General features: G+C 42.0%; 1 protein-coding gene across 1 annotated transcript in view; it reads right to left on the bottom strand.

Annotated features, from left to right (window-relative positions):
• Positions 1–27633, bottom strand: part of KCNH5 (potassium voltage-gated channel subfamily H member 5) — a 234939-nt gene that overhangs the window by 164466 nt on the left and 42840 nt on the right. Inside the window, exons 5-6 of the mRNA XM_067554914.1 lie at positions 17852–17967; positions 14474–14866 (exon numbers count right to left, since the gene is read on the bottom strand). Coding sequence (XP_067411015.1) covers positions 14474–14866; positions 17852–17967 — 509 coding nt within the window. The remainder of the gene's footprint in view (positions 1–14473; positions 14867–17851; positions 17968–27633) is intronic.

Consider the following 27633-nt stretch of genomic DNA (forward strand, 5'->3'; position numbering starts at 1 on the left):
GTTTTCGGGAACAGTCAACATGGATTCACCATGGGCAAGTCATGCCTGACCAATCTGATTGCCTTCTATGATGAGATAACTGGCTCTAGGGATGTGGGGAAAGCGGTGATATATCTTGCCTTTAGCAAAGCTTTTGATACTGTCTCCTAGAGTATTCTTGCCAGCAAGTAAAAGAAGAATAGATTGGATGAATGGACTACAAGCTCAATAGAAATCTGGCTAGATCATTAGGCTCAATCGGTAGTGATCAACGGCTCAATGTCTAGTTGGCAGGTGGTAACAAGCGGAGTGCCCCAGGGGTCAGTCTTGGGGCCGGTTTTGTTCAACATCTTCATTAATGATCTGGAGGATGGAGTGGATTGGACCCTCAGCAAGTTTGCAGATTACACTAACCTTGGGGGTGTGGTAGCTGTGCTGGAGGGCAGAGATAGGATACAGAGTGACCTAGACAAATTGGAGGATTGGGCCAAAAGAAATCTGATGAGATTCAACAAGGACAAGTGCAGAGTACTGAACTTAGGACGGAAGAATCCCATGAACTGCTACAGACTGGGGACTGACTGGTTAGGCAGCAGTTCTGCAGAAAAGGACCTGGGGGTTACAGTGGATAAGAAGCTGGATATGAGTCAACAGTCTGCCCTTATTGCCAAGAAAGCTAATGGCATATTAAGCTGCGTTAGTAGGAGCATTGCCAGCTGATCAAAGGAAGTGATTATTCCCCTCTCTTCGGCATTGGTGAGGCCACATTTGGACTACTGTGTCCAATTTTGGAACCCCCACTAAAGGAAAGATGTGGACAAATTGGAGAGAGTCCAGGGGCTGGAGCACATGACTTATGAGGAGAGGCTGAGGGAACTAGGTTTGTTTAGTCTGCAGAAGAGAAGAATGAGGGGGCATTTGATGGCAGCCTTTTAACTCCTGAAAGAGGGTTCCAGGGAGGATGGAGCTAAGCTGTTCTCCTTGGTAGTAGATGACAGAACAAGGAGCAATGGTCACAAGTTGCAGTGGGGGAGGTCTAGGTTGGATATTAAGACAAGCTTTTTCACTAGGAGGGTGGTAAAGCACTGGAATGAGTTACCTAGGGAGGTGGTGGAATCTCCATCCTTAGAGATTTTAAGGTGCAGCTTGACAAAGCCCTGGCTGGGACGATTTAGTTGGGGTTGGTCCTGCTTTGAGCAGGGAGTTGGACTAGATGACCTCCTGAGGTCCCTTCCAACCCTAAACTTCTATGACTATATGAAGGGGAAGCAGGGGCTGCAGGGCCACATCAGGATGGGGGGAGGGTGCCAGGACAGATGGGGAAGGGGGAAGGGGGCTGCAGGGACACACGGGGATGTGTGGTTTAGGGACACATGGGTACAGGGATCATCAGGGTCTTCATGGGGTAGGCTCCCCAACTCCCTAACAATCTCTCTTTCCCCCAAAAAAACCTGTTCCATACTTCTCCCACCCACACCGAACAATCCTCCAAGTTCACTCCCAGGCTCCTTCCCTCTCCCTCAGCTCCTCCATTACCCCTGACTCCCACAAGCCTTTGCACTGCTTCTGAGGGGTGCGGGGAATACATTTCTGTATTGCAGTTTAAATGAAGTACTCAAAGTTCTGTATTAATATGCTTAGTAAGAAACCTATTTGTCAAAAAAACATTTCCTGAATCTTTTTTTGTTGTTTTCTGTATTGTTACAGACATACTTGCTGAGAGGCATTTTGAAATAAATTACCAAAATAATTGAAACTGGTGTGATTATATTGAGTTACTTTGACAAATAAAATATGCAGAATTCCCCCGGGAGTAATTAATGTACTAACCTCTCATGGATACTGATCTACATGCTAGTGCAAGAAAAATAAAAAGCAACTTTTTTAAGAACTAGATTTAGGGCTGGACTCATTCTGTACGTCTCCATATGAGAGTAAGGACATAACCCCTGTACAGGCTACCGAGATCTTTGATCCAGATACACAGTCCCATTTACACCACTGAATTCAATGGGAGTTTTGCCATTGATTTGGATCAGTGTATGATTGAGCCTTTACTCCTCTCTCAGAGCAGGTAGGCAGGGAGTGCAAGGGAAGGGGCAGGGAATGGATGGAGCCTTGGCTCCAACCCTCCCACTCAATAGACAGCAAGTGGAATGGTGTAATTTAATGATGGTAGGCCAGCAGCAAACTACCACGTCCCCACCCTCAGATCAAAGAGAGAGCAGGGAAGGGTTTCTCAGAGGTGCAAACTACCACATCCACACCCTCAGATCAAGGAGAGAGCAGGGAAAGGTTTCTCAGAGGTGCAATCCCTTCTGTGGCTCCTCCTGCAGCTTGCATGCCACCAAGGAGAGATGTGATATCACGATCCAGCCCTTAGCATGTATTTAACAAAAATAAGGATCAGGTCAAGTTACAATGACAACTACCTTTGAAAACAGGGGATCTTTCTCTATTACGACATTAGTCATTCAATTGTTTTTCCTATGCCATCTTTGGATTCCATTTTGTGCACGAGAACTGTATGCTCCAAATATTGTGATGTGTTCTATTCCCTCCACTTCCTTTTGTATGAAGTAATTTGAATATTACAGATTTGTGCCACTGCGGTCAGTGTTATTTAGGTCTGCATCAGAAAAGATGACTTCACTTGCCTTGTTTTCTTCCTAAACCTTCTCCTCCTTTTGCCAGAGAAGCAGGCAGGACCCAGTGCTTCCCTTGAAAGTATTCCACATGGAATTAGCCCCAATTAGACTCTGCATTAGTTAGCATGTATCTCACTAAAGATATGCATTAAAGTGGCTTCTATCCAACAGCTGTTTCTCAGTAATGTATCCAGTACATTAAAATAAGAAAAAGCCAGATGAAAAGCATAATTAAAATTCAATATCTTATAGTTTAAATAATTGGTTAGAAATAAAAATCTGCATAAAATCTGACACTGCAGACAACACACTGAGACAAATTCATTCCTGGTGTCATTCCATTAACTTCAATGGACTTGCATTAGCGATGAATTTGATCCATTATCCTTGTATAGTATGCCTAAGCAAGACTAAATTTACTCTTGGCCATGCTAAGCAAGCCATTGTATTTATTACATTGTATACTTTTCTGCGTAGCACAGAGGGAGTATGGTATTCTTCATATTTAATGACTTTCAGACTGCATGACAATGAGAAATTGCAAAGGCTCAGTCTGATCACTTCTGTCATTGTGTTGCTTGGAGTTTTCATCATGGTTTAACACTTAGCTTCACTAGTGATTCAATTCTAGGTGAGGTTTCTGTCAGCCACTTACAGAAAAAAGAAAGTAGCTAATATCAGACTGTATCATATCATACCAGTGCTGCTTTCTTATTAAGTACATCAATTCATCTTCATCTTGCTAGCACATTGAAATCAGATATCATAAACCCTTCATTTAAGTACTTTAGGAAAGGTAACACTTTTGATAAGTTATTATAAATGTTATTACTGATGAACTAATTGTATTACCCTTCAATTTATAACAATTGCTATTTTGGCTAATAAAATGAATGCATGGAAGTGTCTGATACTGCTGTAGCAGATCAAAATTAGTAATAAAAATGATATTACGCTATTAAACTTTCTATGTCTCAGTGTGGTATGTACAGATTCATAGATTCATGTATTTCATCTAGTCTGACTTCATAGAATTGGCCATAGAATTTCATCATGACTAAAGAATATCTTCCAGAAAAGCATCCAGTTTTCATGTGAAGACTTCAAAAGATGGAGAATCCACCATATTCCTTGGTAGTTTTTTTCCAATGACCAATCACCATGACTGTTAAAAACGTGTGCCTTATTTCCAATTTGAATATGTCTGGCTTTAACTTCCATCCACAGGTTCTTGAAGATTAATTTTAGGTGCAGAGGACTGTGCCTAAAACTAATTGTTTGAAAACCAAGGCTGCTATTCAGTTCTACCAAATCACAAATCCACCTCCATATTATGACTTCCTACCTCACTCTTTACAGTACCAGACATGCCATTCCAGTGCCACTTCTCTGGCAGAGATGAGCTAAAACTTCCACTTTTTGCTTCATTACAAACCAGAAACCTCATTAATTTCAACCAAACTTCACAGCCATATTAAGAGCACCAATCTTTTAGTAAAACTATGAAAAACATGCGTGAAGGACTCAGCCCTATTTAAACTGGTGGGAAAATGGTTTGAAGGAGCACCTTCCACTCATCTCGGGGCTTTTCCAAAGAACTAATTTTTGGATGATTCTGTTCTACATGAGTTCTTATAATGCATTCATTACCATAGTATCTAAGCACAAATATCCAAGACGCCTCAATCCTATGCCATTTAGGGAATGCAGATTTACTAAAGAGGTGACTATACTCTGGGTAACTCACGCTGACACATCATGGGTCTTTGTCTCTCTTTAGTACTTGGACCATGTATAAAAGCTGTGCCTCCATGCTAACTGATCTGGTGGAAGCAGACGCTCAAGTTTTTAAATCCAGAGGTCCCTGGTTCAACCCCTACAGACAACACAACCAGGAGAACTGTTACACCGGATTGCAAATTCAGACAATTGCTGTCGGTAAGACAGCCCCTAAGTGATGTGTAGGTCCATAACATAACCAAACTTGCAGCCCCTTAGGCTAAGGAATTCTTGGGAAAAAACAAAAATCAGCAAAAATTTGTGATATAAGACATCTGTGCTTCTGGACAAACTGTTGAAGCAGTGGATGACTTCATCTATTTAGGCAGTAAACTGTCATCAAACAGTTGCAGCCAGCCAGATATCCTAAGAAGCATTGGTTAGGATCTGCACATGATCTGGAGCCAAAAAAAGGAGAAACTATATGCAAAAGTAAGGATATATCAAACGTGCATGCTTCCAATCCTTAAATATGCATCTGAAACATAGATGTTGCTGAAACGAGGCATCAGGAGTCTAGACGCATTTCATACGCATTGCCAGCAGTGACTACTAGGTATAAGACAGTTTGACTTTATCAGTAATAGGGATGTATCACTGAGAACTGGCCTCGAGAGGACTGAAGTCATCATTGGCCACCTCTGGCTGACCCTTTTTGGTCAGGTTGCCCACCTCAGAGACAAAAATCAGAAATCAGAAATCAAAAATCTGAAAAATCAGATCTGAGGTCAGGAGGGGACACTACTCAGTCACAGACTGTCAGTGGTTGCATCATCACCCACAATTAACCTGGCTGTACCAGATCAGTAATAACCCTGAGGAGCTCTTAGATACCTGGAATAAAGTCACACAGGGGGGTCATGGACATTCAGTACTACAGACCTCCACTGTCTAAGCATATTGTTGTTGCAGACATTACATATTTATAAATACCACTGAAGTCAACAGAAGTTTTGCATGAGTAAAAACTTTCGATTCAAGCCTCTATTTAAGAAAAACAACAACAACAAGAAGAGAGGGTTACTCACTTTGTGCAGTAACCGAGGTTCTTCGAGATGTGTGTCCCTCTGGGTACTCCACTTTAGATATTGGCACATCCTCACTTCGTCGATTGGAGATTTTTGCTAGCAGCGCTCGTCCAGGTCGCGCATGTGCTGTGGCTATCTTGCAGTGCCACTGGCGCTCTTTTCGGCACACACGTGACCTGACCTCCTCTGTTCCTTCTCTACCATGGAGTCTAAGCATTTGACTCCGAAGTAGAGGAGAGGAGGGTGGGTAGTAGAGCACCCACAGGAACACACATCTCAAAGAACCTCAGTTATTGCACAAGGTGAGTAACCCTCTCTTCTTCTTCAAGTAGTGTCCCTGTGGGTGCTCCACTTTAGGTGACTCTCACGCAGTATCCTTAGGTGGTTGGAGGGACTTTGGAGTTGATAGGATGTATGGAGGAGAGTACTGAGAAACCAACTGCCGCATCTGTCCATGATGCTTGGTCAATGACATAATGTTTGATAAAAGTGTGGGTCGAGGTTCAGGTAGCTGCCTTGCAGATTTCTGTAATTGATACGTTCTTTAGAAAGGCTGTGGATGTAGATACCACTCTTGTGGAATGTGTTCTGATCTTCTGCGGTGGTGGAATGCCTGATTGTTTTAAACATGCACGAATGCAGCCTGAAATCCACTTCAAGAGCCTTTGTGTGAATATGGCCATTCCTTTGCATCGATCCGCAATGGATACAAACAGTTTAGGAGATGATCTAAATAATTTAGTTCTATCCAGGTAAAAAGGTAAAGCTCATCTCACATCCAGAGTATGGAGGAGTGTGTCCTGTGTATTAGCATGTGGTTTTGGACAAAAGGTAGGTAAATGGATAGGTTGATTCAAGTGGAAGGATAATGTGACCTTGGGGATAAATTTGGAGTGGACCTCAAAGTCACTTTATCCTTGTGAAATATTGTGTAGGGTGGATGTGCCTTAAGAGCTCCAAGTTCACCCACACATCTTGCTGATGTTATAGCAACCACGAATGATACTTTCATAGACATGTGCGCTAAGGACCAAGTCGCTAGTGTTCAAATGGTAGTTTGGTGATGGTTTTTAGAATAAGGGTCAGGTTCCATGGTGGTGTAGGGGAACAAATCTCCAGATATAAGTTTTGCATACCTGTCATGAAACGTTTCACAATTGGGTGTGTAAAAACGATATTGTCATTTATATGGTCCTGGAAGACTGCGAGAGAAGCTAACTGGTTTTATAAAACTAATTGACAGCCCTGTTTTCGGTAGGTTAAGAAAGTATTCGGGTATGGCTGGGATCGGTGCGGATGTTGGAGAGATATGGTTCTGTTAGCACCAGGATCTAAATCTGCACCACTTTTGAAGGTAAGTCTATCTCGTGGAAGGTTTTCTGCTGTTTAGTAGTACCTGTTTTACTGGTTCTGAACATTGTAGTTCCGCCTGTTGGAACCAATTAGGAACCAGGCTGTTAGGTGTAATTTGCTCGGGTCTGGGTGAACAATGCATCCCCTGTACTGGGATAGAAGATGCTCTAGGAGTGGGAGAGGAATTGGTGTTCGGGCTGACATCTGCATCAGGTAAGTGAACCATGGTTGTCTGGGCCACACTGGAGCTATCATTATCACAGTCACTTTGTCCTGTTGTATTTTACGTAAGGTTTTAGGGGGGTTGCTGAGAATGCATAGAAGAGATTCAAGCTCCAAGTGTGGAGAAATGCATCCCCTTTTAGCCCCTTGCCTATACCTGCTTTTGAGTAAAAAAGGGTATATTTGCAATTGTAAGTTGTGGCAAAGAGATCTAAAGTGGGATAACCCCATTGTTGGAAAATGATTTCCAGAAGACTGGAGTATAGCTCCCATTCGTGGTCACTGGTGAATGTCCTGCTGAAGAAGTCTGCTGTTGTGTTTTGGATCCCAGGTAAGTATGCCGCTGAGATGTTGATATTGTGGCTTATACACTAGTTCCATAATTTTATGGCTTCCGTGCAAAGGGAGTTGGATTTCACGCCCCCCTGGCAGTTGATGTAAAACATGCACGCAACGTTGTCTGTCATGATCTTTGTATGTTTGTTCACTATGAGAGGTTGAAAGTGAAAACAGGCATTGCGGACTGCACGTAGCTCTAACAGGTTTATGTGCAGGGTCGTTTTGTGTACTGACCATTTCCCTTGGGTCGTATGTTCCTGTAGGTGAGCTCCCCAGCCTATGAGGGATGCATCAGTAGTCATCGTGATCGAGGGTGTTTCTTGCGAGAATGGGATACCCACCCTTAGATTTTGGGACTGTGTTCACCAATTCAATGATTGGTTGATCCTGTTTGGTATTGATACTGTTTTGTGTAGTGAGTATCTGTGAGGCTTGTATGCTGTCGAGAGCCATAGTTGTAGGGCCTGCATGTGTAGTCATGCATGTTGCACTACGAAGGTGGTTGCCTCCATATGTCCTAGTATCTGGAGGCATGTACAGACAGTTGTGGTTGGGCTGTTCTGTGCTGTGGATAGCAGTTCTACTATGGTCTCGAACTTGTGTCTCAGTAAGAATGATCTGGTTGTACGGGCGTCTAGGTGTGTCCCTATGAACTCTATTTCCTGAACTGGTTCTAGTGTAGATTTTTTTTACGTTTATCATGAGCCCTAGTTTTCCGTGGTTGTAAATCTCACTGTTTGACTGGCCTCCCATTGGCTGTGTGCCTTTATTAAGCAGTCATCCAGGTATGGGAATATAGTGATTCCCTTTCTGTGTAGGTGTGCCACAACGACAGCAAGAACCTTGGAGAAAACACTTGGGGCAGTGGAAAGGCCAAAGGGTAACACCGTGTACTGATAATGACTGGCTCCTAGGGTGAATCTGAGGAACCTCTTGTGGGCAGGGTGAATAGAAACATGGAAATATGCATCCTGGAGGTCAAGGTCTGAAAACCAGTTGCCCTGCTCCAGAGCCAGGACTATAGAAGACAAAGTGACCATCCTGAATTTTTGACCTCTTATAAATTTGTTCAGCTTTCTGAAGTCTAGGATTGGCCTCCAGCCACCTGTTTTCTTCTGGGTCAAGAAATATGGGGAATAAAATCCTCTGCCATTGTGTTGAGGGGGAACGTGTTCTATTTGTAGCAGATGTTCGACTTCTTGTCGCAAAAGATGTTTGTGAGATAGGTCCCTGAAGAGGGATGGGGAAGGAGTTTGGAGGTGCATGTGGATATGAAGGGGATGGTATACCCTGATCTGATAATTTCTAAGACCCACTTCTCTGTTATAATGTTCACCCAAGAGTGGCAGAAAGGGCATAGCCAATGGTTGTAGATGGTGGTGTTTGTCTGTGGCTCTGGAAGTTGAGGGAGGTCGGGCAGGCCCTCAACAAACCCTCAAAATTGAGGCTTAGAGGGAGCAGCCTGAGAAGTTGAAGACTGCTGGTTGGATTGTCTGCAGCATTGTGGTCGTTGTCTGTTGCGTGGTGGGTCCTGTCTTCTGTGTTGTGGACGGTATTGATACCTGGAGTTGTAAGACTGGTATCTGAACCAGGGAGTTGGGTGGTGGATGGATAAAAAGGTATTCTGAGTCCTTGGTAGGAACATAATATTTTTTGTCGGCTCTTTGACAGGAGGGTGTTTGCCAGATGTTATTGGTAGGTTCTAATAGGGCATCATCTATAAGGAGGGCAATTCTTGAGGAAGATGACGTTTGCAGAATCTTCAAGAGTTTATGTTGTGATTCTGCTACTTCCTGCAGTGATATCTCCAGGTTATCTGCTACTCTTTTAAAAAGTTCCTGGAATTGTTTAAAACCATCTGCCGTGGTAGGGAGCGGGGGAATTATTGCCTCATCTGGAAATGAAGAGCAGTTATGAGGGGGTGATGTTGTATCCTGCTGCATACTCTCTTCCGTTCCCTCACTTGTACCAGTCTTCGCAGATGTTGGGGCTGATTTAGGAGATGACCTGGATCTGTGTGCCTGGGAAGTGGATGGTCTGCTGAATTGGGTGGATTAGGAGGACCACATATCCCACCTGGGTCAGTGCATGTGATAAGACGCAGGTGGGCCAAACCACCGGGGTCCAAAACCATGGGTGAGGTGGAATATTAGAATAGTGATGTCTTTTGCGTTCCTGCACCTTGAGGAAAGGCTGTTAGGGAGAAAAAGTGGCCTCTTCACCCTCATAGTCGTCCTCACTTGAAAAGGATATAGGTGAGTTAGGACCCTCTTGAGAGAACTAGACCGGAGATGTGTCGCTGCCGTATAATGGAGAAATGGGGGAGGATGTTAGAAATTCCTCCTCTCTTCCTCGGTCCCTGCACTTTTCAGTACGCTTTATCATTGCTGATGTTGCTGGCACTGTAGTCGGTGACGACACCACGATCAGGTTGGTGCTGGCGGTCGGTGCTGGGGCAATCATCGGTGCCAACGGCGCTGCTGGCGCCGATGATGCTGGAGTTTGAGGCTCAGCTATTGTCGGTGCCGTGCTTATGGTTGGCACTGAGATTTGTACCGGTGCTGGTGTGATGACGGTTTTTGTTGTTTTATGGACCATTAACTTTGACGGTACCGTACTCGAATAGGGGTGTCCCAGTTTTTCCTTTTGCTCCATGCCAGAGCTTGAAGGCTGCTTTGACCCCGTGCTGGACAATGTACCCAAGGGACCTGTAGACTCTTTGGTACAAATTCGTTTAGCCGTTGAGGCAGGTGATCTCTTCTTTTTTTGACTGATATCATGCAGAGTCAAGTGCCTTTTTCTTGCGGTCTTGTCCTGAGACCGGTTTTTCTTGATCCAGATCAGACGCAGGTCTGAGATACCTTTCCATTAGCAGTAATTTGAATTGTAGATCTCTATCACGTCTGGCTCTGGAACTCAAGTTTTTGCAGTGAGAGCATTTTTGGGCTATCTGTCCCTCTCTGAGGCACTCGATGCACACAGAGCGGCCATTGGACGCAGGCATTGCATCTCTGCAGGAGGCGCATCTTTTGAAACCGGGTGAGCCCGGCATGTCACCACTTTGGAGAGGGAAAGACACTAACTATTCTAAGGTAAATCTAAAAGAAAAAAAAATTTTTTTTAAATAATAGGAAAGAACAAGTTAAACTATAGCAGAAACTGAGAAAAAAGCTAACTAACTATCTACAAAGAACTGTAAGGAAATTTCAAAAAGCTGCGAGGAACCGCTAAAGTCTCCGTCTCGGACCGTGAATGGTTGAGAAGGAACTGAGGAGGTCGGGTCGCGTGTGCGCTGAAAAGAGTTCCAACAGCATCGCGAGACAGCCACAGCGCATGCGCAACCCAGACGAGCAGGGCTAGCAAAAATCTCTGATCGACGACACGCGAACACCTAAAGTGGGGCACCCACAGGGACACTATTCGAAGAAGAACAAAATGTTGTCCCAAATCTTCAAACTTGTAGACACCTACATTTTAACTATAGCAGTTAACTAAGTGGCCTGATTTTCCGAGCTGTACGCCCCTGAAAATCAGGCTACTCATTTGGGCCCCTAAATATGGGTAATGATATCTGAACAATTTAGCCTTTTGTTTTTAAGGTGGCTAGAGCTAATGGGGCACTTAATATTTTCCAATTAACAATGACACCTGGCATTTTTCTGATTTCTTGCCCTGTGTTATCCTACCTATTTTCCTAGATATGGCAGGTGTTCTGCAAAAGAACTATTCAACTTCCCTCTTCAAGTATTTCTCTTTTCTCCAACATATTTTACCACTTTTTCCTATCCCCCTAGTACCACTTAAAAACATAATTCTCCATCTATCATGTCACTTTAAATTGCTTTCACTGCGTGGTTCTCCCTTTCTCTCATTATTCTACCTTTCTCCTTACTTGTCAGATCATCCAAATCCTCTTAAGCTCGTTATAAAATGCGTCTGTAACTCTTACTACATAAACCTACACCTCTTCATCTGCATCAAATCATCTTAATTCCCTCTTCCTGAATCTTAGTATCATAATCCTTTTCTTCCACATTTTGCTGCTGTGACTCTACTTCCACTGAGCAATAAAATGACTTTGATTTGCAGTCGGAAACAATTACGGTGGAATTTTCAAAAAGCTCTCAGCACTGACCTAACTCTGTTCCCAGTGAAATCAATGCAAAACTTCCAGTCTAGCCAATATTCATTGCTTTTGAAAATGCCACCCCAGAGTTCTCTTTCATACGTTCCCTCATCTCAGGTTTCTTGGCATATCCTTCCTATTTCTTTCCTAACTACAGTAACTGAATTAAGAAAAAGTTACTTATTCACACTGTGGCCAGTAAAAGAAATACTGAGATCCGTATGCTTATATTGCAATAACTTAATTACTATATAAGAACCCACAGGACCCTCCTAATCATATACAATATATATACATATTGGGGAGCTACATTTTGTTCTTTCTAGGCCAAATTCAGACCCATGTGCACGATGCGTGTAGGGCTAGTGGCACCAGAAATTCATACTTTAAACCTCCTGCCCTTCCCTTCAACTCTCACTGAGGGTGCATTGTAGGGCTCTACAGAGAGGAAAAGATATCTCCTCTTTGCCCACCACTCCACCCACCTGCCTTCATCCCCACCACAATGCATGACCAGAACATCTGATGAGCCCTTTGGGGAATAAAGGGGTTGGACTTACAATCTGCAGAAGTCCAAAGTAAGAGCATGGTCCAAAGTCTCCAGAAGGAAAAGAAACCAAGAATTTCCTCCCTCCTTGCTGTGGGGCTGGAGGGGAATTCTGGGCCAGGTTGCAAGTTGAAGAGCTTGTATAGGACTCTACGCAGCCATTTGCTTTGCTTGCACTTGGGATTAACCCTACCTTTGTGTCATCCTTCATTGCCAAGCATTTGCCCAAAATGGTGCAGAAAACTTTTCATAAATGCTAGGTCAATAGGTGCTCATTCCATAGCAGCAACTTCTGATGGGTATGTCTTGAGCATTATTTCAACACGCAGCTTGAAGCCAAATTTCTTACCTGTTCCCTTCTTTTTTCTTCAGAACTACAGTGAATAATTTGGAGCCAAAGCACTTTCCAGAAGCAAAAGGTAAAAACATTTGTCCCTCTCTTATCTAGCTCAAGGAGGAAATTCCACCTGTGATCTCTCATCAGAGCTATAGTATGTGTGACTATTTCTCACAGAGCTTCCAACCTGAGTATCTCAATTTCCTTACCATGTCCATATCACTGGGAGAACTACTAGTTTTAACCCCAAAATTCTCTCACAGGAAAGCAGTCAGTTCAAAAAAGTCAACGCCAAATGACGATAAAGCACAAACAACTACTACAGCGTTCTAGAAACCAAAAACTGCAAAAAGATTTAAATTTAAGACTGAAGACACCCTCCATCCCCAATCAGAAAAAAAACTCCACTGGCAGAGAAAAAGGAAAATTGAGGGAGTAGGGGGGGAAAAAGGGCTCAGTGCCTCATTATACAGGTGACTTCAAAGCCCCCTAGAGTCTATTTTTCAGGCTTTAGTAACTAGACTCCTCATAGCTGTCCTTCTTGTAAAGGTTCCAGATCTATGTGATGTAGTTTTATGAAGGAGAAATACAACAAATGGCTCACTTATTTAACAGGAATGGAAACTGACAGATATCTTCTTTGTTAGTAGCTTGGCCATAATTGCTCTAGACCTAGAGTAGTTCACAATCCCTTTTTTGTTAGTGTTTGTTGTTGGGTTTTCGTTTTTTCATATGCATATTCATAAAATGTAAATTGAGCCAGCAATTTCTTGTATAGTCAGTGCCATTTTAGAACACTCTTCTAAATATCTCAGGTGAGTTACTTTCCATGACACATTAGAGGAAGAGGTTAGCAAATTGCAAAACTGCATATAATTTGTGTGCAGTAATGCATGTCTTGCTTGTTTTCTACATTCAAACACAAAAGCCTGAAGACACGATATATTTTTGTAATATTGGGTTCTTGCTAACATGGAACTAGTATTTTTTATTATGTTAATAAGCCATGATACAGTAACAGCCTTGTTAGGATCAGCTTCTTACACAGATTGTCTGTATAACTTGATTTCAGATAGGCAGCCCTCATATGAGCTTGCATTTAAGCTGCATTTATTATCACTTCTGTCACATTTGTGATAAATAAAATAGAACAATGACAAAAGATAATACTAAGTACAGAGGCAGGGGAGGCATTTAAAAAGAACCTTGCAAAATCTGTACCAAAAAGTTGCTTTAAAAAATAGTAGTATGGATTTTTTAAAAGTGAGACTATATAATTGCAGTGATAAGAATGTTTTGAGGATTAAAAATATCATTTGTATTGTTCAAACAAATAACAGTTAAAATGATAAAAAATAAACACAGGCTTTTTCATCTGTTGAGCATCCTAAGGATATGACACCTCAAAGGGGAATTTAAATGAATTCTGATACCATTATGGCTGCATTTAATAATGAATTTTGTCTACGACTCATGTTTTCATTATTAGTTGTAGTTATTGCTTGTTTCTCCATTATCTTAGCCTGCAAGCTTAATTTTCTTAAACATTATTAGAGCTAAAAGTTAAGAAGCTTTAATTCAGTGACCTTTTAAGATTTGTACTTTTTTCTCAAGCAGTCTCTAAAAATTCAAGATATGGCTCTAATTAAGCCTTTCAAAATGCAGACAATACTAGGGTTCAGCTCTTAAACAGAAATTGAAAGAGAAGTCACAGGAAGGAAATGAAAAACAGCAGGGTATAAATAGCAATTATGGCCAGGATTTTCAAAAACATTCAAAGGTGGCCTTTTCTTTACTCTCCTTAACATTACTGGGAGCTTTGCCATTGGTATCAGTAGAAGAAGAGTTAGGTCAACAGTGAGCAATTTTTAAAATCCTGCCCCATAACTTACAAATCATGTGCACCACTGATATTCTCTTGTATTGCTTAGCAAGACACTTTCTCTTCCCAGACATGACAATGCTGCTTAGTGAAAAGCCCAACAGCCAAATTCCATCCTCCAATGTTTGCACAGAAATTCAATTCACTATAGTGAGTATAAATGTAGCCCTAAATGAATTCAAAATTAGAAATAACCCAGTGCAGTCAATTTCATACAGATTGAGATTGCTTACCTCATCCACATTCTCAAAGGCATTGATGATGTCATAGGGTAAACAGGACAGAAGGTCTATGACAAACCAAGTTTTCAGGTAGTTCATTCTTATGAGTTTGGGATCAGATATAACCTCTCCACCAGGACCAACAAAGGTCGTATGAAAGTTTAAAACAATGTCAACCAGAAAAATAACATCCACCACGCTGTCCAACACCAGCCAGGCTATGTTGTTCTGTTTTGTTTTGAAGGAAACATTGTAGGGAACCATAATTGCTGTATAGAAGGTTAGAATTAAGATGACCCAGTCCCAGGTGGTCTTAAAAGCACAATAATGTAAAATAATGTGTGGTGGAGTCTTTGGAGCTTCTTGTTTATACTGAGGAAGAATATCAGATCCGAGCTGGAGAACCTATGAAAGAAAGAAACAAACACAGATGTTATGGCTTTCATTTGTTATAATGAGTGCCTTATGAATTTGTTTAGTGCACAGAATTAAGGAGAGAATGTTTTCATTATACCCTGAAGGTTCGAAGGCTACCTGTAGTTTCTAAATTATTTAATTTGTTAATCTATTGAGCTCATCAGTGCATAAATCATGTAGGAATGGATGAAAGTGGCTATCACTCAATGAATGGGAAAAGTGTAAAGTGAAAGGGTAATCTTACAAAAAAGGAGATCATTTGCAGATGGACAGAGGGAAAACAATGTCAACAACTACTGCTGAGAAGTTCAAAGTACTCTGCCAACTAACTGGCATGAGGCCCATCTGGATATAACTGTGCCCGCGCATGCCCTGCAGTTACAAAGATGAGATCCCATTCATACCTACAGGTGCTGGAAAACTCAGCATTCATACTTGAACTCACTCTGAATCTAAGAAGTAGCCAAAACATTATCCTACCCAATGACCTACTGGATTGTAGCCTCATTGGCTGACTTCCTTTTAAAGTAAAATGCCATGTTCATAACATCTGGTCTAACTGCTTGCAATTGTATGAACAGATATGATTACAAAGTATTTTTCCTTACTTTTCTCTCCAGACTGTACAAAACGTTGTTGCCATTACAAAGTCAACATCGACAATGACTTAATATTATTTTTCATTTGCACAGTCTCATTTCCAAGTCATTAATGAAAATATGGTATAATACTGGACCCAGGATGTATTTATAAATTCAATACTGTTTTGAAACTTTGCATTTTCCCAGTATCTTCTGCACACTCACCTCTGTAAAATCTAGAACTGTAAACTTTGTCGAGGAGCCAAAACCATTTATTCCAGCCAGTCTAGTTATCATTTATCTCAGTCCAACATGAGAAATTAAAGTGGGAAGGAACAAAACAGCGATTACCCTGGTTTGCAAACTTACTGAGCTAACAAATGAAAGACCTGTATGTATTTTGGAACCAAGAGCAGATTTAGGATTTTGGATTCCAAATAGGTATTAGGATAGAATATATGCATCCAGTCTCCAGGAACTGATTGTACTACCACATCACTTTCAGTACCCCTTACTGAAGCTAATGTATCATATTAACAGTGTCTGCTATATGGCAAATGGAACTGCTGTACTTGTCAAAATGCTCAATCTAGAATGTATTCTTGATGAATAGGGAGTGGGTGGGTCTGAAATAAACAGCGCATGAATCGAAGTATAAAAGTACTGCAATCACAAATTTCCAGTTAATGAATGTCTTTCATTCGTCTTTCCAGGAGAAGAAAAAGGGTTGCTAAGATTAGGGTGTAAAATCCTCACTCCGTGGAAGTCACTGGCAAAACTCAAAGGAGCCAACAAAGCAAGACTTTCCCTCGTGGAATACAGTGGACAGTGCATAGCGTTGTTGTTAATTTAACAAAACATTCAACATAAAGTTCTCCAATCCCTCCTCAAGTCTTTCCATTTATCCTTAGCCCCCTTGCTTTGCCTGCCTGTTGGTGTGTCTCATTTCAGATTAGACTGTAACCTCACTAGGGCAGAGACCATGTCTCTTTCTGTGCCTAGCATGCTGCAGCCCCTTAGGAGCCCCCATATTATAAGTAATTAATAATGGTATAAATATAAGTCTTCTTTAAAAAGCATCATGCTGCGCTTGACATGAAGTGGGCAGCAAAAGGTTTCCCTGTGGAGTACAATGAATTATAAAGACCACTCTACTTCATTCTGCTCAACTGTACTCTGAATTGTTTTGTTTGCAAATGACAAACAGTGTTAAACATTGTGATTCATTTGGGGTTGGTCCTGCTTTGAGCAGGGGATTGGACTAGACGACCTCCTGAGGTCCCTTCCAACCTTAATCCTCTATGATTCTATAGTAATACTGAAACATGGGCAGCGTATTCTGCCTTGGTCAAGCCGTGTCTCAGCTGGAGTAGCAAACTTCTTGCCCAGAACCACTGGACACAACCTGGTTCACAAAGCACTGAGAATTCATAGAGACAGAGAAGCTAGAGGTGGGAGCAACCCATTACATCACCTAGGCTGTCTCAGTGCCTGTGGAGGATACTTCATGATAAAAACCAGCAATGAGAATCGTGGAAAACAGTAGAAGATTTCAACTTTGGTTTCATTAAAGCAGAACTTCTATTATAAATGTGCATTAAAACTACAAAGAGAACAGGGTACATTTTATACTGCCATCAATCTTTAACACTGAACTCAGTACAAAAGCCCTCTGGCACAGAGCGACTGCGGTTGTCACTTTCAGTAACTTATATATTTTGGCAGCTCCCACCTACCACTGGGCATGGAGAAGATAGCAGCAACTCTTTTTTATTGGTTAATCTGAAAGCATTCACCTGTTGCATTATTTGCACTGTTAAAGGAATATTTGCAGGCTAACAGTGGATTTAATTTGCAGCTTTTAAAGAACAAGAGGCTATAAAAATACTGCAGGACAGACTTTCAGAGCTGGGTGCAACAGATGCATAAACAAAAACATGTGTGCAAATCACCATACAGCCAGAGAGGAACTCTTATAGGATAGTACCTTAATCCTCAGGCTGTCCAATTTATTTCATCGGGACCACTTGAGGAGCAAAGAATACGGGTGTCACAGTGTGGTCCTATTTGAGTGCAAAATTGCATGCAGATGGAATAACTGAGCACCCTGAGGTGTGTGCAATTACCTGATCAATGCACCAAAATGACAGTTACACAAAGGGCCATGCAGGTAATAGAGGCCTGTGTATTTTTGCAAGGGAACCAGTCACGTCCCATCCAGGCTGTATGTATTTAATATGCTCTTTCATATAAGTAAAAGATGTATTCTGAAATCTGTAGCAAGGAAGACTATTCTTTATATTAAAATGCCAGTTAGTAATGATGCCAATTCTTCTATCCATCGCTTGCTGTCTTTTAAACATGGGCAGTCAGGAGTCTGTCTCACACTTACTTCAGCTAATCTTGAGTGCTTGTGCACCACCTCGGCTTTGTTCATTGGCGTTAGCTGCTGCAGAACACTTCGGCTGTTTGTCAAAGCTCGTGTCAATCGAGCAAATTTTGTCCAACCTGTGAGGGAGAAGAAAATATGCAAGTTGTATTAAGTTACACTTCAGCAAGTGCAAATCTGATTTGTGCTGACTGATTTTAGTTTCATATTTGAATGGTTTCTCTCAGTTACTGCACACAATGGCATCAGATTCCTGACTTATATCTCCAGCAAAACAGAAAAATACCAACCTGTGCTGCAGGTACTTCTGCTAACTAAAAACAAATCAAGAGCAAAAGTGAGTAAAACTAACATTCTCTGGCATTTGCTTTCTTTTGTGTTTTTGAGACACAGACTATGCTGGAGGTTGAGTTACTTTGGGGTTGGAGCCAAATTCCAAGACTATGGAAGTCAACAGAAAGACTCCCATTGACTTCAGGAGTCTTTGCCTCATGCCCATCTTGAATATTGCTGCTGTAATCCAGCAAACTCTGTTAGGGGCCTGATCCAAAGCCCACTGAACCCAATGGACAGGCTCCCATTGATTTATGGACTTTGGATCAGGCCCATCACATTGAAAGCTGACCCTTCCTTTACCCACTCCTACCCCAGGCCCCTAGTCCCCTAAAAAGATCCAACAACAAAAATAAAACTATAAAAACAAAAAATAAACAAAAATTGAAATTAAAGCCATGTTGATATCAGTATCAATGCTGCTGAACGAAATCTCTTCCAGCTCTCAAGAAGTCATTTAAAAACAGACTGAGGCTACATTTTAAACACAGTTAAGAAATAAATTCAGTTGTTAAACTAATGATAAAGAGCTACCTTAGAATGTAGCTTAGAAGCCACACATCAGGCTGCCACAGGCGAACCTGCTTGCACGATTCGAGCGGAGCAGTCTTTGCTTTATCACTGAAAGTGATGCAAACGGGAAGCTGTGGAACTAAGTCTTCACAACCAAACAAATGGCAGTATGTTATAGCGGTCACGTATGCGTAAATGGAGAAGAGGGAAAAGGGGCAAAAGAGAGGCAATGAAAATCCAAGGCCCTTAAGCAGGAGAGCATCCAAGTTTTGGCCATAATGAAAATGAACATCTTTCTCTCAAAACAATGAGTCTTGTGGCACCTTAAAGACTAACAAATTTATTTGGGCATAAGCTTTAGTGGGCAGAAACCCACTTCATCAGATATGCCACAAGACTCTCGTTGTGTTGCTAAAAACAGACTAACACGGCTACCCCTCTGGAACTCATCTTTCTCTCAGATACTGGTGGAAAGGAAACACTATGCCGCTACAACGAATAGAGTTAATTATTTTTGTTAAAAAATCTTTGCTTTCATATATGTATTTTTGTATGTACACACACACACACACACACATAAATAGTACATATATTTGATGCAAAAGTCACTCCCTTGCCAAATTTCATGTCCCTGCTCCAAAGCATGGGCGCACTAGAGATTCCCAAATAAAAGGGTCAACAGAATTTTTTTAACATTGTTTTGCAATATATTTGTCCCTCACGCCATCCTCAACAACAGCTGCACTGATTTAGCTAAAACTTTCCCATACGATTTAGCTTGATGGAGACACCCAGCATGGAAAATTTCAGTCCAAACAGTTGCAGCTTGGCAAAGTTCTAAGCAACTGAAAACAAGGTCTTATAATGGCAAGTGTCAGGCAACCATAATAAAGCCATGCTGCCAAATCTGCCTATTATATAGTACTATGTATTCTATGACATATATACTACTAAAAAGAGTGTCTTACAATGGGATGTGTCTGGCAACCTTAACAACAGGGAGTACTACTTGCCCCACCTATAATACAATATATATGTTAGCAGTGTGTTTTAAAAGTTTATTGTTATTAAACTTCAGATCCCTTCCTCTTACTTCGTCACTATCAGTCCAACTCTAACAGTCAGAGAGGGCCATTAAAACAACCTAAAGGACTTTTCTATAAATAAAAATCATCACAACTTTAAAGTTCTTTATTGCAGGAGCTTCCAGGACTAGAAGGAAGTGCTGGATCCACTTGTAAAGCCAGAAATCTCCCCACTTGCAATAGGATAAAAACCCTATTTCTAGTCATGCAAGAGATGAAATACCAGACTACAAAGGGTCGAATTCTTTTTCTGTACAGAAAAACTGTTGCAGGTGAAGGATTTAATTGTGCCTAACATGGGCATGGGGCAGGTGTAATGTAGGGGGAATTCCACATTTGGGAAAAGAAGAGGGAAACATTTCTATGTTATGCTGATTCATGTTTCAAAATAACAGTTGTCTGAAGCCATTCAGGGATCTGGAACGTTAGGAGAGCCCCCAGGTTAGTGGCCCAAAAGCAGGTGGGATAATCAAAGGTGCTTTTATGTGTATGTCGCTACGTTGGAACTGCAATGTAAAAATGCACAGCATTCCTGAACTTTTACTGTTTAGTTATCCAACTATAAGACTTAACCGTGAATTGCCAGTAACATTTTATGTTCTCTTTCTCTTCAGTAGTTGTTGATATTCAATTAGAAACATGCACTCTGCTCTGTTAAACAATGTCAAAACAGATTTCACTGATCTGAGTATGGACAAAATTTCTAGCGCAAAATTCTTCCATTTTCTTTTGTTTTTAATTGCCCTACAGATTTGGCAGGGAAGAGGGATGAGGAAGAAGCAAATAAAAAATGTCAGAAGATCTTTATCTTTCTTAACCAGTGATTTCAGAGAGCAGCTGGGCATGGTAGTGGAATTATGACAACTCTATGCAGATATTTCACATAATTCCCAGAGGCCATGATACGTCATACTGATTCCATTCAGTACTTTCCAATTATGCCACAAGAATCACAGAAAAAGAGCAACTCTGTTCAGTGGTGAAATCGCCCACCTGCATACAATTGTGAACATAGGACTACACATGCACACTGTCTTTTCCCCCCATTTCAAACTTCCATTGGCATCGGTGGAGTGCCCAGAGACCAAGACCTAGCCTTCAGTCTATAACCGTTTCCCAAAAACCAGAGATTACAGGAATAGGACGGTCATCAGTGAAGATAAAACTGCTAAAGCCAAATATCTAGACTTCATCCAGGATTCCTTCAATTTGTCAAATTTATCTCAGCTTAGTCAGCTATACAGAACTTTCTAATGGCAGATGGTCACTGAGTCAAGATTTACTTTGTTCCCTGAAGTTTAGGTCATTAATCTGCCTAGTGATTAGATCAGGATTTTTTTTATTTGGTACTGCAAATAATAGGAAATGCCCCGCAAGTCCTTTTATCACATCCCTTTCATGCAGCGCCTTCAATATGTGATGAACTGATGATGTTTTTATTTAAGAGAAATTTGGTTTTAAAAACACCTTCTGTTGCAATCAAAAAACTGGTGAGAAATACCTAACAAAACCGTGGATAAGAAAATCATCTGTTCTGTGCTCTGTGTCCACTATGAATAGGTGATGCCTAAGACAATCCCCTGGGGAAAACATACAAAAAGGGGTTGAATTAATATATAAGACAAACACAATAATAGTGCATTTTTAGCTGTAGGAGAAAAGGCAGGAAAAATATGGCTTTCAAAATAAATTCATCTTGGCAAGTTTATCCAATGACACATGAAAGACATAAACCAATAGATTTGGAGGCCAGATGGAACCATTATGATCAACTAGTCTGACCTCCTGCATGACACAGACCATAGAATTTCACCCACTGCTTCCCGCATTAAGCCCATAACTTCGGGTGCAAATCTTTAAACAAAACATCCAATCCCGATTTAAAGTTCTTCAATTCTGCCCAGACTTCCACCTTGTGAAGATCTATCAGAGCCAATGGGCTTGCTTGGGAAAGAAGACAGTATACGATATGGCCTAGACTAGAGTGACCCTACAATAAATCAACATGAGGTTCAGCATACTGTTTTCATCTAATCTAATCTATGTGGCTATGATAGTACTGAATAAATGCCAAGCTCCCATATGCAACCCAATAAAATTAAAAACACAGCAACAGCAAGGTACTGGGGTCCGAGGGGGAAGACGAGAATGAATGCAGGCTGTCTTGTTCTCCTTCTGTATCTTAAATATCATTACAAGATACACCACAGTATTTGTTGTTCTTATTGCCAAGAAGGCTAACAGCATATTGGGCTGCATTAGTAGGAGCATTGCCAGCAGATCGAGGGAAGTGATTATTCCCCTCAATTCAGCACTGGTGAGGCCTCATTTGGAGTATTGTGTCCAGTTTTGGGACCCCCACTACACAAAGGATGTGGACAAATTGGAAAGAGTCCAGTGAAGGGCAATGAAAATGATTAGGGGGCTGGAGCATGTGATTTATGAGGAGAGGCTGAGGGAACTAGGTTTGTTTAGTCTGCAGAAGAGAAAAATGAGGGGGGATTTGATAGCAGCCTTTAACTACCTGAAAGGGGGTTCTAGGGAGGACAGAGCTAGGCTGTTCTCAGTGGTAATAGATGACAGAACTAGGAGTAATGGTCTCAAGTTGCAGTGGGGGAGGTCTAGGTTGGATATTAGGAAAAACTTTTCCACTAGGAGGGTGGTGAAGCACTGGAATGGGTTACCTAGGGAGGTGGTGGAATCTCCATCCTGAGAGGTTTTTAAGGTGCAGCTTGATAAAGCCCTGGCTGGGGTGGTCTAGTTGGGGTTGGTCCTGCTTTGAGCAGGGGGTTGGACAAGACGACCTCCTGAGGTCCCTTCCAATCCTAATCTTCTATGATGCTATGATTTCTTAACCCTTTTTTAGACTAGATAAATACGGAATTACATTTAAAGGTGTGTTTAAATATGCAATACATTATTTACATAACTGGCTAGTGCGGTCAATGATCCTTCAAATGTCACCCAATTTATTCCTTCGCTTCTCTGCTTCTTTATAGGCAGAGACTTAAAAAGAAAGATAATTTTATCATGTGGGTGAGTGACCTCTTGTCCCAGCAGTTATTCTCACTGTGAGAGGAGGGCAGAAGCTGCACAGATTGCAGATGTAACAGAAAGAAAGAATGTTCTACAGGAAAAAGAAAGGTCTGGGTCCTGCTCACACAGCTCCCTTATCCCACTGAAATTGCTAGGAACATATGAAATTCCAGACCAGACTAGCAGCTGATCCTGTCTCTGACAGCAGCCAACACAAGGGTGCTTCAGAGGAAGATGAAAAAAAGACAGACTCGACAATTTGGGTGATGATATGCCGCAAGAGAAGCTTTTTCTTATATTAGTTTCTGGTTCGTGCACTGAAACATGAGAATTTACATCCCTGTTTTTTTTAAATATCCTCTGAAATCTGTGGATGTTCTCATTATCCATAGAAATCTTTTATCCTTAAATTCAAATGGCCATTGAAACCTTCCACAATCCTGCCTGTAAACTCAGATTGAAATTTCTGCACTTCCAGGAAGTCAAAGGTAGAATCATAGAGCCATGGGGTTAGGAGGAACCACAATGATTAGGAGGGACCACAAATTTAGATCAATTTGTCATCTAAAAACCATCCAAGACAGATGGGCTACCCAGCCTCCTTTTAAAAACCTCCAATGAAGGAGCTTCCATGACCTCCCTAGGCTGTCTGTTCTATTGTCCTACTGTTCTTATCGTTACCAAGATTTTTTTGAGATTTAATCTAAATCTGCTCTGCTGTTTGAAACCATTGCCTCTTGTCCTGCCCTCTGTGGCAAGAGAAAACTACTTTTCTCCTCCTTTTTTATGGCAGTCTTTCAAGTATTTGAAAACCGCTATCATGTCCCCTTTTAATCGCCTCTTTTTAAACTAAACATACCCAGTTCCTTCAGCCTTTGCTCATGTGGCTTGCATTTTATCCCTTTAATCATCTTTGTCGCTAGCCTCTGGATTCTTTCCAGTTTCTCTACATCCTTTCTATACGTTGGTGACCAAAACAGGACACAGTACTCCAGCTGAGGCCTAACTAGTGCTGAGTACAGTGGTACTATTACAGGGGTTCTCAAAGTTGGGTCATGAGCTGTCAGCCCCCGCACATGCCAGTACGGGTGGCATGGCATGGGGAGGGCATTACTTTTGGAGAGGGGGTCATCACAGCCTGAAATATTTTCAAAGGGGTCCCAGAAAAAAAAAAAGTTTGATAACACCTCCCATGACTTACATGCTATGCCTCTGTTAATGCAACCTAAAATTGCATTTGCCTTTTTTGCAACAGCATCGCATTGTTGACTCAGGTAGTTGTGTATGTTTAATAACTCCAAACATAGGGCCAAAATGCCGATAGGCGTGAAAGAAAGGTTCAAGAAGCTGAATGACAAGATCTAATCTTTCTGCCTTTCCCAACTATGGTACATGCTACTGCAGCTGAATTGTAGTCATCCACGCCACAAGTCTTTTCCTCCATAGCTTTATTCATAATTTTATATTTTAAAACATCAAAGGATTCTCTGCACCTCTTGTTCTAATTATAGCTGTTATTGTGACAGGTATGAAGGGCAAAGTGATGTAGGTTAGAGTGATGGCACCAAGTTGCCACAACCTAAGTGCTGCATGTTGCCAGAGATGAGTTTGTATAGTACCTGAGATGTGCTGGGGTAAAGGTTTCTCTGGGCGGAGAAATACAGTAACAAATTAATCTTTTTTAAAAAGACATTTTTTTCCAGTATTATTTTAAATTTGAGCTGCTGTGACACGAGAGGAAGCTGTTAGCGCTGCACTTAGCCAGAGAGCTTGAGGGAGCACAAGAACGTGGAACTGCTATGTACGCTCATCTACTGAACCAGACACAGAGACTGCAAGTCTTCTGGCCCCAGGAAAAAAAGCTTTTACAGATGGGACCATGTTCATTCAACCACTCCCTAAATGAATGAGCTGATTCAGAAATAATTTCTTGTGTCGTGCCTTGGCAGGACATGATATTTCCAGCTTTTCTATTCCTTGGTCCAAATAAAACAGGTAAAGTATGGTGCCTTGCCTAGAACTAATACACTATTAAATAAGACTTGATCCTATAGCCTTTACACAGTCAAAACGCCCAAACAACTTTAACTGAGCCTTACTTATTCCCAGTGAAACCCTGTTCATTCTAGTGCTTACCTTTCCAGTGGCTACAAGTCTAGTAGTGTTCATTATGCCAATGCATCTTTCCTCTCAAGGTGCTGAATCATTGTGCTTTAAACTGGACTGCTGGAATGGGAACAAATCTGTTACCACCTGCTCTTGTTATAGCTGTACTCCACTTTCCTGCTGTGCACGGTGAAGTTCTACTAACTTTGGTTTTAGCACATCCTCTCTTCAGAGCCCCACATTGTTTTATTATTAGTACAGACTGGTGATCAATTTCTGATGTAAAGCTCTCCCTTTGTGTTTTGGCCAGTACGTCAGAATGAATGCAGTCAACTGTCATGCAGCTTTAAGAAGCTATTTCAACACACAATATAGGAAACGGACTGGTAGAAAAATTGTCAAAAGAAAGAGTGACACCTGTGGTTCTTTCCAAGAACGCTTCCTCTGATCGGGACATTTTAAATGGAAGAGTGCCAGCTTCCCTTAAAGAAGTAGTTGTTAGGTGTTTGCTCAATAAAATCATCTCTTGCTAATTATTACCTGAAGCTAGACACGTGGCAGACCCCAAGATCCTGGGGCTGGCCAGGGACTAGATAAGTATTCTGCATAAGTAAAAGAGGTCTGGAGGCTCTTTAACCCAGTGGATTCTCCATCACTGACCATTTTTACATTAAGACTGGATGTTTTTTCTATAAAGATCTGCTCTAGGAATTATTTTGGGGAAGTCCTGTGGACTGTGTTGTACAGGTGGTCAGACTAGATGATCACAAAGGTGTCTTCTGGCCAAGGAATCTAGGAATTTAACCTACACCCCACTACCCATATCCCCAACAGGCAATTTCTAGCAACTGCTCCGCACTGACCCTGTCTCTAGAACGCATGGGGCCGGGTAGCACGCAGTCACTATGTCAGCTCTACATCGCTGATAATTTTTTCTTACATGAGGGGAATCCCTAGCTAGCCCAGTAAGCTAGCTTTCTAGTACCATGCTGCTGCAGTATATAAAATGGTCTGTCCACCACACTACCAGATAGTGGTCAAACTTGGATACTTAAAAATTGGGAACTTGGATATTTTGGCATCTCACTCAAGTGGTCTGATTTTCAGAGGTGCTGAGCACGGGTCTCTCTGTGATGGGAGCAGTGAGTCCCCTATCTTCTTTCCTGGACACAGACTGCTCAGAGATCTTCTCTCGTGTAGATCCCACGGTGCAGTTATTTACAGGCTTTCACTCCACCACCTTCTACACACTAGGGCAGTCATATTATGTACAATGTTACCCAGTTCTTTGCTAAAGGGGGGAGGGTATGTCATCCCAGAGAACTTCCATTTGTCAGATCCTACTAGCCTTGTCTCTGTCTGTCTGCATCTGTGTCCCTCTCCCGCTTCTTTCCCTGCACTTCCTTCCTGTGCTTTCTTCGCCTGTTAATAAGACTGCTGGAAACAAGTTCAGGTTATCTTTAGCCTCTGACACTATCTCCTCATCTTTTTTCCCTTCTTCTTTGCCTCTTCGGATACTCCCCTTTCTTTGCTTTCTCTCTGGCTTGTAATCTCCTGTCTAATATTTTCCAGCCCTTCTATGTTTAATGGCTCTTTTCCCCATGGGTTTCATTCCTTTCCTTCACGATTCCAGATGCCCCTTTGCTTCTCTAATGGGAAAGAGTGCCAGTCTGTGCATAACATGAAGGGGTGGGGCAACCCCTCCACTACCCCACCCCATTTCCATTTAAACATCCCCCAAACTTCCAGGGGTACCAGTGCCATAGGGCAGAGCTTCCTATCCTCATGTACGCATTCAAGCCTCACTCTTGCTCCAGGAAATTTCACCAACTCCTGCCTGATTAGTGAACACTAGCCCTTTTCAATATCTTCTCCTGAACATTACAGGAACAGTTGGTGGCTTCCTTCCTTCTCCCTGCTGGGAGTCCTGGTCCAACCACAGAAGCCAATAAACCCTCACTCCACCTATGGTCTTATATGTCCCAGCTGTCCATGGTGGTAATACACAATAGACAAGACCCTGTCGGGGTCCCTCTGGGCTCCTCCCTCTTCTTCTCAGCGCTTTCTGGATGTAGATTCTCAGCTGCCGATCCCCCCTCCGCTCCCCCAGGGAATGTCCATCGCTACAGACTTTTCTGTTAACTTAACTGCCATCTTTAGGGTCATAGAGTGATGCCACCTGACCCATACCCAGGTATTCTCTGGCAGATTGTGAAGGAACTGTTCAAGAATGACAGTGTCTAATAACCACTCCTTGGGGGTCCGGTCTCAGCTAATAAGTGGCCCACTCTGTCCGTTTTGGGGCAAATGCATGTGGCCATAATTCCCCCAAGTTCATTTTGTAGCGCAAAATTTTTACAGATACTCTTCCATTGAAAGGCCCACCTAGTCTAGGATGGGCACTTTAACCACTTTGCAATCCCTTGTCAGCACCTCACTGAGAGCAACTTAGGCCTCCTGAGCTTTCCCTGTTAAACACGGTGCCAGCCATGGCACCCAGACTCCCTTATGTTATCCTCCCCCACAGACACTCTCTCCAACAAGACCAAAAACGCCTCAGGGTCGTCTGCGGGGCACATCTGGCAGAGGCCTCGACGTGCACCCGACTGCAATCCCCACCGCAGGGCTCACCACACTTTTAGAGGTGTTGCTGTGCCTGGGCTTGCTCCCTTATAAATCCCTGCTAGTATTTTTATTGTTCAGCCTGCCAGG

Source organism: Emydura macquarii, unplaced genomic scaffold (genome assembly GCF_026122565.2).
Source record: "Emydura macquarii macquarii isolate MOO-44397 ecotype Brisbane River unplaced genomic scaffold, CSIRO-AGI_Emac_v2 contig_1551, whole genome shotgun sequence".
Taxonomy (NCBI): Eukaryota; Metazoa; Chordata; order Testudines; family Chelidae; genus Emydura; species Emydura macquarii.